The sequence below is a fragment of the Lucilia sericata genome, unplaced genomic scaffold (assembly GCF_015586225.1).
Source record: "Lucilia sericata isolate MDLA Ls3-8-SP2 unplaced genomic scaffold, ASM1558622v1 Contig000379F_arrow, whole genome shotgun sequence".
Classification (NCBI taxonomy): Eukaryota; Metazoa; Arthropoda; class Insecta; order Diptera; family Calliphoridae; genus Lucilia; species Lucilia sericata.
In genome coordinates this window covers 228,555-239,753 of record NW_023994398.1, presented here as the reverse complement: position 1 = coordinate 239,753, position 11,199 = coordinate 228,555, and the positions used below count along the sequence as shown (strand labels likewise).

General features: G+C 28.5%; 1 protein-coding gene and 1 long non-coding RNA gene across 3 annotated transcripts; one reads left to right on the top strand and one right to left on the bottom strand.

The window, feature by feature from the left end:
* Window positions 1-1,520: 1,520 nt before the first annotated feature.
* Window positions 1,521-2,666, bottom strand: LOC119604293. The gene is made up of 3 exons (XR_005231504.1): window positions 2,544-2,666; window positions 2,317-2,479; window positions 1,521-2,254 (listed from the first exon to the last, which is right to left on the bottom strand). It is a non-coding gene; the product is annotated as an uncharacterized LOC119604293 (long non-coding RNA).
* A 1,624-nt stretch (window positions 2,667-4,290) lies between these two features.
* On the top strand, window positions 4,291-7,879 carry LOC119604291. 2 transcript variants are annotated; one of them, XM_037956825.1, is made up of 6 exons: window positions 4,292-4,449; window positions 6,319-6,430; window positions 6,491-6,544; window positions 6,887-7,101; window positions 7,174-7,327; window positions 7,399-7,879. In XM_037956825.1, the coding sequence occupies exons 2-6, from the start codon at window positions 6,340-6,342 to the stop codon at window positions 7,554-7,556; spliced, it is 672 nt and encodes a 223-aa protein (XP_037812753.1). In that variant the 5' UTR covers window positions 4,292-4,449; window positions 6,319-6,339; the 3' UTR covers window positions 7,557-7,879. The 2 variants fall into 2 exon arrangements, with proteins under 2 accessions (XP_037812754.1, XP_037812753.1); XM_037956826.1 differs by lacking the exon at window positions 7,399-7,879 and having other exon boundaries at window positions 4,291-4,449; window positions 6,887-7,105; window positions 7,174-7,315.
* The last annotated feature ends 3,320 nt before the right edge of the window (window positions 7,880-11,199 follow it).

Here is an 11,199-nt window from a genome sequence, read left to right as displayed (position 1 = left end):
CTATGCTGCATATTATAAAGGATATATATAAGAATTAAACACAGAAAGAATGAGCTTAATACCTCTCATAGTTTTACCGTACCTGCGATGTGAATTTGAAGGATTTCGGGAAAAAGGCAATTTTTGCCAATAATTAAGTAAAAATTATATTATTACCAATTGTTGCTTAATTTTGATCAATTAAATTGCGATTATTATTTCCGAGTCCATGAAAAGTTATTTCTGATAAAATTTCCGAAATTAAAAATCATTAACCCTCTAAAAACCGGGGTCAAAATCAAGTTTTTGTATATTTAATATTCTTCATTAAAAATAGCAAAATATTGTGTATTTAATTATGAATTCATTTTGACAAACTACACGAAAATATATCCAGAAATCTAGGAATTAAACTTCTTCAAAAATTAACCCTCTGTCATACTTGGGGTCAATTCAAGACCGATTTTTTAAACACTACAAAAAGCACTTTTAAAAAGGAATTTTCTAAAATTAATTTTCTTAAAGATTTAATGGATATATATCCAGTATTTGGTTTATCGTATTATTTGAATGTAGTAAAGATAACTTCTAAGAAGTTTCATCAATATCCATCAACAAATTAACAACATCATGCTCTTATTTCTTCAAGAACATAAAATTCAAAAATTTGATTTTGACCCCGGTGTTTAGAGGGTTAATGATTTTTAGTTTCGAAAATTTGATTAGAACTAACTTTCCATGGACTCGGAAATAATAATCGCAATTTCCTTGATCAAAATTAAGCAACAATTGGTAATAACCCAGCAAAAATTTATCAAAATTTTGTAATATGTATTAGTTATTTCCTAGGTTACAATGTAATTAGTGTTACTTATTAATCTCATTATTTCAAATATAATAATAATTAGTTCCTAGTAATGATATAAATATGTATTTATATATATCATTACCTGCAAGAATTATGTAATTATTTGCCTGTAATGAAATTAATAACCAAAACATCAAATTTTTATGCTGAGTGTTTTCTTTTGCGTTTCAATATTATAAAAAATTCAAAATGTACAGTTGAACGATAAAACTGACCAAAGATTTTCATTTCATCAGGATCCTGAATGCCAAATTTTATTTTTCTAGGTTCAATATTTCAGAAAATTTAGAAAGGAACAGTTAAAGACGAAAAATACCAGAATGACCCCTTTTATAGATTTTCATTCAATCAGTATGCTTTGTGTTTCTATGTTTATAATATAATAAATTCAGGAAGTTCCAGTTGAAGAACAAAAAGTTCACTCTTATTGATTTTCATTAGATCAGAATCCTATATGTCTGATTGTTGAAAACGAAAAAGTACCAAATGTACAATGATAAGTATCATAGTTTTTTTTTTTTTTTGTTTAGTCTAGGAAATATGATTGGATTTTAGATTATTATTCAAACATATTGTATTCTTGTCAAACTGTTTTTATGGTCTAATTGCAATTAAAAGAAAATTTAAAAAAATACTTAGCAAGCACAAGAATTCTAAAATATGTTTGCCAAGCCTATTTGGCTTTTTAAGCTACCGTAATCAATAATATGTATACATAAATCAAACTTTTGTTTATATTTAAAAATAAGTTTATTTTAAAAATTACTTTACTTTTAGGACAAGCTTTAAGTATTATATAATTTATTAACTGTTTCAGTTTTTGTTTAGTTTTAGCACAAACCAAGAAAATTCAAAAAAAAATTGATTTTTTCAAAATTTGCTTTGATTTTTCCAAACCACAAGGTCTACACATTTTTAAAATATTTTTTTTTCGATATAACTTGAAATTTTTAAAATTCGAACATTACACTATATTGTTATCAGATGTCTACATCCATATACATATTTCAAATTTCAGATATTTGAGCTACAGGAAGTATTTAAAAAAATCAATTAAAATTTGCAACAAAATACTAACATAACTCCGAATTTTTACTATTTAATTTCGATTTTTCGAACATAACATTGCAATGCCATCAGGTGTCTTTATGTGTGCCAAATTTCAACCAAATCGGGCCAATTCCTTGCATAACTTACAAGGAAGATTTACCACAGCTATTGAAGTCAGTCAATAACATCATTACGAAGGCTACATATTGTCCCTGAGCAAATCGGAGCCGAAGATATTATGGGCAAATTGGCATTTGAAGACAAAAAGTCGGTAAAGATACGTAGCTCAACCGATGTGTGGGCCCTTTTTAAACTTGTAAACCACAACTTAATCCCTGTGGCCAGTTGCCATTGTTTCTAAGAAAAAATATTATTTTAGTTAAAAGTAAAATAAATAATTGTTGAATATACATATGTACTTAGCGTGGAGGATTGGCTTGTTTTATATAATTTGCAGCCTTTTAAATCAATTGGATATTTGCTATTAAACATTATATTTATTATAAATATTTATTGTATTAAGTTAAATAGCAAAGTAAATGTTTTTATTTTTGTGTGAAAGCAGCTGATAAAAAAGTGATGCTAAAACAAATAATAAAATAAAATCGCTGTAATTAGAGCACAATAAAATATAAGAATAATATACATTTCTTCAGAAGAAACATCGATGTAAAAAGCAAAAATAACATATGTGATCTACACATATATTTTTTCTATGTATATCATCATAAAAATACATTTATTATATTAAGATCACTATTATTATATTTTTGAAGTTTTCGTAAGATTAAGCGAAGTTGCGCGGCTTAAATAGTACGAAAAGTAAACAACACTAATTTGATATGAATACTTATAAGGTACATTTGTGGTAAATAAATCCGTTTACTGTCAATTTTTTTTATACGGAGTTTGTCAGTAAACTGATACCGCCCTACATCTGATTATTTCTATAAACACTGTTACCGGTGTGCTTGCGTATAGCTTGTTAGTGTTTCTCAAATAAAACTTTGTGCTGTTATTACTACGTACATTTACCGATTACTTTTACAATACACTAGCTTTACCCTGTGTGCTTCGCTACTCTCAACGTAATTATAAAAAATAAACATATATCCTGTAGTCTGTAGGTTCTTTGTATATAGTTAGCTTAGTACGCAAACGTTAACAAATAATCACTAATAACAAATATTCAGTTTTCTTTTTTGATTTGTCGTTTTTCAATACCAGTTATGAACGAATTTTAAGATAGTACCGTTGGAGACTTATGACTTTTTTCTTCATCTACTGTAGAATTTATTGAATAGGACTGAAGCTAACGATATATTCGAATAAACAGTTCTTAGTAGGTTCTATAAATCGACTTTAAAATAATCGAAGAGTCTACTTTTTGTCCTAAAAAGTCGACTACTTTTTTTCCTAAAAAGTCGAAAAGTTGACTATCTTGTAAGAAAAATGTCAAACAATCAATTTTGAAATAAATGTCGAAAAAAATCGGAAAAAGTCGAAAAAAGTGGATAAAGTCGAAAAAATAGTGAAAATGTCGAAAAGTAAAAAAAATCAAAAAATCTAGTTGTAACTAAATGGAAAATCTAGTTGTAACGACATTTATACTTCACAATATACTGCTAAAACGCAAAATGTCGAAAAATCGACTTTTTATAAATCGCAAAAAGTCGAAAAATCTACTTTTTAAAAATACAATAAGTCGAAAATGTACCGAAAATGTTCCCTTTCATAGATTCCCATTTACTCTTAATATTATGTCTCTAGGTTCAATATTATAGGAAGTTTAAAAGTACCATTTAAAGAACGAAATAGGTTCAATATTATAGAAAATTCAAAAAGTATCTTTTGTAGAACGAAAAAGTACCAAAAGTCCCCTTTTATATGTTTTCAATTTATTCCGGCCTCTACATGCTTAATTTCATGTTTCAATATTATACAAAACACAAAAAGTACCACTTAAATAAAGAAAAAGTACCAAAAAGTTTTAAAGGTTTTCATTTACTCCGGGGTCTACATAGTTTCATATATCTAGGTTAAATATTATGGAAAACATAAAAAGTACCACTTAAATACAGAAAAAGTACCAAAAGCCCCCTTTTATAGGTTTTCATTTACTCCGGTCTCTACTTGCTTAATTTCATGTTTCTAGGTTCAATATTATACAAAAATCAGAAAGTTCCTTTTGAAGAACAAAAAAGTACCACAAATTCCCTTTTATAGATTCTCATTAAATCCGGGCTCTTCATGCTTAATTACGTATTTTTAGGATCAATATTATAAAAAATTCAAAAAGTACCAGCTTTTTATTACAAAAGCGCTCTTAATGCGAACTAATTGAAAAAAATCAGAATACTGAATAGTCAATAATCAACATAACCCCTATTGGGTACTCATAAGTATTCATCTCTAGTGACGCTTTAAATAATTAAACGAAATCAAAGAGTGAATTTTGGTGCAATAAAGTGCAAGAATATTAAAATTAAAAAATTAAAATTGTGGTTTTTAAAATAAAGAAGCAAAAGTTATTTGAACATCAAAAATAAAACGTAAGTAAATACATATATAAGTTAAAATGCCTTCTCAGAAAATGAAATATAAACAAAAACTTAAAATAAAAAAACAAAAAATGCATGATTTGTTAAGTGGTGTTATCACAGAAAATGTTTGTAATTTACCTAATCAGCCCCCACATGGATCAAGTTTTTCCGAAACAATCTCTATCCCGGATATGTCTTCCGAGATAGAGAATGTTTCGAGTAGCCTAAAAACAAAGCTTAAAAAATGGTTTATTAAATATGGGCCAAGTATTAAATGTACAAATAGTTTATTAGAGATTTTAAAGTCAGAAAACTTAGACGTTCCGAAATCAGTGGGAGGATTGATTGGAAAAAATATTAAATGCGAAGAACGTACTGTTTCTCCAGGGAAATATGTACATGTTGGATTACAACGACAGTTGGAAAAATGTTCAAAAATTATAAAGAACTCAGATCTAAAAGAAATAGTAATTGATATAGGAATCGACGGACTTCCACTTTATAAAAGTTCGTCTATGTCCTTGTGGCCAATTCTAGGACGTGCAGTCAATATAAAAAATACAGATGTATTTATTATTGGCTGTTACGTAGGAAATAAAAAACCATTAAATATAGATTCTTATTTACATGATTTTGTGAAAGAATTTTCGGATCTTTCACAAACTGGTTTTATTGTTGACAACAACCAAATAGTTGTTAAAATAAGGGCCTTTGTTTGTGATGCACCAGCAAAAGCCTTTGTTTGTGGCATAAAAGGGCACATGGCCTTAAATGGTTGTTCTAAATGTCAACAACAAGGTAAAAAAATTGACAATGTTCTTACGTACTCAATTACTGAGGGGGAAAAAAGAACAGATCTTGACTTTAAGTTAAGAAATTATAAAAATTTTCATCAACCAATTCATGAGGATATGCAAATGGAGTTAGAAAAAGTTGGAATTGGAATGATATCACAATTTCCAATAGATTGCATGCATTTGCTCGATTTAGGAATTACAAAAAAAATTCTTATGTATATTGTTGAAAAGAAAACTATAAATCCTGTTCCTTTTTCTTCTGTCGTTTTAATTTCCGAACAACTTCTTCAATTTATTCCGCACATTCCTCATGAATTTGCTCGAAAGCCGAGAACTTTAACGGATGTAACCAGATGGAAAGCATCTGAGTTTAGGCAGTTTGCCCTTTACACAGGTTTAATTGCTCTAAAAGATTGTGTTCCAGAAGAGCTTTATGACCATTTCGTTCTCCTAAATTGCTTCTACAGAATCATGTTATCTTCTCCTTCAACAGAAGATCTAGAAAAGGCACATGAATTCGTCAAAACTTTTGTTGAAACTTTTCCAGTTCTGTATGGAAGATCAAGTGTGTCCTACAATGTTCACAACCTTCTCCATATTGCGGATTGTATTAAACAATTTGGAAATTTAAATGATTTTTCGGCATATAATTTTGAAAATTTTATGCAAAAACTTAAAAAGAAAATAAAAATGCCAAAACATATAAACCAGCAAATTGTCAACAATTTCTTAGATTTACCAATTTTACTTCCCAATAAGTTTCTGGGTTTAAAGTATAAAAAAGATAATATAAAATCAATTTCTCTTTCTCAAGGTTATTTTACCACAAAATCGCCAAATAATATTTGTTTAATGAAAGACAAATCATACCTGGAAATAACAGAAATTATTGATGAAAATATATTTTTAGGAAAAGTTTTTAAAAACCCTAAAAATTTTTTCACCTATCCTATAAATTCAATGGAAATAAATATAGCTTACTTTGAAGATATTTCTAATGAGAGCAACAGTTATAATTTTGAAAACATTTTTGCCAAAATAGTTAAACTTCCTTTTAAACATGGTTTTGTTCTTATTCCAGAATTACATTCTTCTTTTTAAAATGTCTAACAAAAAGCAAAACCGTCCAGACGTATCAAACCAAATTTTAAAAAAACTTGAAGCCATCGAAAATGAAATTAGCGGTATTAAAGGTAAGTGTATAACTGAAAAATTTATTTCAATTATGACTAAAACATGTTTCTTTTTTTCAGCAAAACTTTGCAATGTCCAGGACGCTACTGAAATTGGAACAAAAGCAGTAATAAGTAAGTAATAAAATTATTATTCCTTAGTGTGTAAAAAATGTTCTTCTGCTTGATAATTCCAAAATTAAAACCCATTAAAAGTGATTAAAATCCAGATACAGATATGTACATAAAAATCCGAATACATAAATAGACTATACTTGTATCCGGATTGTCATTTTAATGCTTGTATGAACATAAATCTCTTTGTCAATTTTATAAAGATGAGACTAATCCTAAGGCCCCTACAGAAGGACTTTAAAAAATACAAGTTAATGATGTCATACAGTAGGACATATCCAATTACATTTCTTACTTTATTTGCTTGCAATTAATTTGTTTTTAAAATATTAATTTTTACAGATGCTCTCGTTGAACAAAACAAAATTGTTTGCAACACGATCCTTCATCAAAATAAAATCATTTGCAATGATATGACGGAACAAAATATGGGCATACAAACGATTTTGGAGTTGTTTTGGAAAAAGCCGAAGTTCATTGAACTTTTTCCAATTTCTTCAAATGATGATTTAATTTCTTGGGAAGAGAACATAACTAAGGATAACAAGGACGAGATGGTAGGTACATAATGAATTTTCTATACATGTGATGAATGTATCAAAATAATAATAATTTTTTAATATTTTTAGGTTAAAACTGTTAAAACAATATTGGGGGAAAAAGGAATTGTCAAAGGCTTAACTTCTATAATAGCAGAAGACCTGTTATGCGAATACAATATGATCGGAATGCATAACAAAAAAAGATTCAGAAATTTCCCAAAAATTCTTGATATACTTTTAAGTAAGTATAATACCATTATTTTTAAAAATATATAAAATTATACTTATTATTTTTATCTAACATTTACATAGCGTACCACATGTCCTTATCTCTGGTTAACAACAGCCCAAAATCATTCGACAAAACTATTAGAACAGCGTTCAAAAACTTAAAAAATCGACATTTCAAAAACATATCCGTTAAAAAACGAAAACTTGAAACGGAAATTGAACAATTGGTTAACATGTAAGATTTTAAATTAATAGTTTATATTGAACTTAAGTACAAAATACCTCAAATAAGTACAAAATATATCAAATATTTATAAGTTATTAGTTTTTATACTTTTTATAGAAGTTTTATATTAAAACTATACAAGCTTTTTTAATATAATGTTTATTCTTTTGTTTGTTATGTATAGCAGGCATGGATAATTCAGTACTTTTTTAGACTATAATCTAGTCTATAGACTATTCTATAGTCTAGTCTATAGTGTAGTCTGTAGTATAATCAATAGTTTAGTCTATAGTCTAGATTATAGACTAGACTATAGTCTAGACTAGACTACAGACAACCCTATAGACTAGCCCATAGACTAGACTATAGACTAAAATATACTATAGACTAGACTACAGACTATACTACAGACTATAGACTAGACTACAGACTATACTACAGACTATAGACTAGACTACAGACTATACTACAGACTATAGACTAGACTACAGACTATACTACAGACTATACTATAGACTATACTATAGACTATACTATGGACTAGACTATAGTATAGTCTATAGACTATACTATATACCAGACAATAGTATAGTGTATAGTCTAGACCATAGGCTATACTAAAGACTATAGTCTATAGACTATACTATAGTATAGTCTAGTCTATAGTATAGTCTAGTCTATAGTATAGTCTGTAGTCTAGTCTATAGTCTGTAGTATAGTCTGTAGTCTAGTCTATAGTATAATCTAGTCTATAGTCTAGTCAATAGTCTAGCCTATAGTCTAGTCTATAGTCTAGTCTATAGTCTAGTTTATAGTCTGGTCTATAGTGTAGTCTGTAGTCTAGTCTATAGTATAGTCTAGTCTATAATAAAGTCTATAGTGTAGTCTGTAGTCTAGTCAGTAGTTTAGTCTATAGTCTAGATTATAGACTAGACTATAGACTAGACTATAATCTAGACTAGACTAGACTATAGACTATCTAGTACAACTGAAAATTAGTTTAGTACTTTATTTTATATTTTCCATGCCTGATACGTACTATACATATATGCGTTTTCTCGATGAAAATTACATATTAAATTAATTGTTATTGTTTTTTATTATATATTTGTATTTTCCTTATGAAAATTACATGTTCTATGAATTATTATTGTTTTTTTAATAAAATAAATGTTATTTTCTTTATTAAAATTAAAAAAAAAACTTTTTTTCTTCATTGGAATTACCTATTTATATACAAGTAAGTAACCACTTATTTTTGTAATTCTGATCAGAATATGGGTAGGTACTTATTTCTTAACAGTTAAAATGTAGGTCGATAACTAGTTATTTATTTTCAATTTTTAACAAAGTAAATAACCTATTATTCGCAAAGATTTTGTAATCAAATTAGTAACCATTTATTAATTTGTTTAAGGTAGGTACATATTATTTGAACCTCGTCGAACAAAAATAATTAGTTATTCACCCCAAAAGTAATTAGTTTCCACGTGATTGCAATATTACTTTCTAGATTACTAGGTAATGAAAATTTTTGCTGGGAATATAATGTTTACTTAATTATTGGCAAAAATTGCCTTTTTCCCGAAATCCTTCAAATTCACATCGCAGGTACGGTAAAACTATGAGAGGTATTAAGCTCATTCTTTCTGTGTTTAATTCTTATATATAGCCTTTATAATATCCAGCATAGAAAACTTTAATTTTTAATAATCCATTTAACAAAATTTTTTAAAGTTTGAAAATGGAGTTTTGGAGATGCTGTTAAAATAATGGCCCTTTTTTGACCACAGACTAAACCGAGTAAGCGTTATCCAATTTGAACAAAAATTCGTACTAGCACATTTATGAACCTTATAAAGATAAACATAATATTTTTTTGTAAAATTTTTCAAAACTAACAAAAATTTTCTTATATTTACTTTTATATGTCTTCAGAATCACAAAATTCTCGGGGGAAATTTTAATAACTCAAAACTTTTTTAACCAATTTTGAGTTTTTCCATCTTTTTGGAAAGACAATTTTGTAGACATTACGATTTTGCCATAAAATGGTGCAATAATTAATACTTAAAGCATCATTTCGTGAAAAAACTCCAAAAAGTGTCATTTTTCCCATATAAACGCATTTACAAACTTTGGCGGCGATGCGCGGACTCTTACCCTCAAAATAATTGAATAATATTTTACAGTCTTCCATTTGACGTTAAAATACAACACAATTTCACTATTAGATGTTGATCCGAGCGAAAAGCCTATTTTCGACCCACCCTAATATACATACATACATACATACATACATACAATAACAAAATCTCACTAAAAAATCATCAAAATGCTTAAATTTAAATCAATCAAAATATAGTAATTTCTAATTTTATAAATTTTAAATTAATTAACAATTTCTATTAGCAATAATTATCAATTACTTCATTTACTTTTGTCAACTTTAAACACAAAAACATACAATATACTAAAACAAATTGCATACAATAACAAAGTCTTACTGAACAAACAACCCATCAAGTTTTATTGTTCAGTCGGCTTGATTTGTACTAACCAGTCAAACTATCAGTTTTTTTTACGTCCCTTAGTAAGAAAACGAAACCAAGAACAAAGCAATACGTAAGCAGCACACGCAAAACTGTTTTTACTGTTCAGTCGTTGTGTTCAGTTCGGCTGAGTTGAAAAACTTAACATGGCCGCTGCTTGTGTGTTTGGTTGCTGAAGAAAAACAAAACCACTTGCAAGTTATTGCAGCAGTGCGTTGACACAGTTGACTGACTTCAGTTAGCTTGTGAGCTAAAAATAAATATTTGAACTTTCTTCAGTTCAGTCGACATTTAAAAAAATAAAACTAAAAACTAAATATTAAACCCTGCAATTAAGTTCCTCGCGAGCCAAAATCTTTTTAATAACTTTTATGTGAATAGGTCCATAATTGGCCCTACTCCCCCTATTGGGTCCACTTCAGGAAATAACTTAAACGCTTACTACTGTCTTAAAAATACGAGTAAACCGATGAAATGCTACACACGTAAGTTTCTTACGAGCCAAAACGTCTGTACCAATTTTTTTGGATCGGCCCATAAATGATCCTTCCCCCATATAAGGTCCCCCTCTACAAATAACTACAATGCTCATTACTGGCTTAAAAATATGAATGTGACGAAAATTGACGCACATAAGTTTAATCTCTCCACCAAATTTAGGGAGGATCGGTATATAATTTACCCTACCGCCCATATAAGGTCCCCTTCAGAAAATTACTTAAACGATCATTACTGGCTTAAAAATATGAGTTATGAAATACGGTTATGAAATACGCTCCGAATTTCATGCGGAATGTGTCGGTAATACACAAAAGGTTCCCTTCAGGAAAGAGTTTTGGCTAATAAACTACGAGTGTTCCTTATTTAAAATACGAGTATAGCCCTGAATGTACAAAATTGTATGAGTATCGGTTCATAATTTTTTGATACCCACCATCAAAAAAGATGGGGGGTATATTAATTTTGTCATTCCGTTTGTAACACATCGAAATATTGGTCATAGACCCACAAAAGTATATATATTGTGGGTCTTCATTAAATTCTAAGACGATCTAGCCATGTCTGTCCGTCCGTCTGTCTGTCTGTTGAAAGCACGAAAGAGTC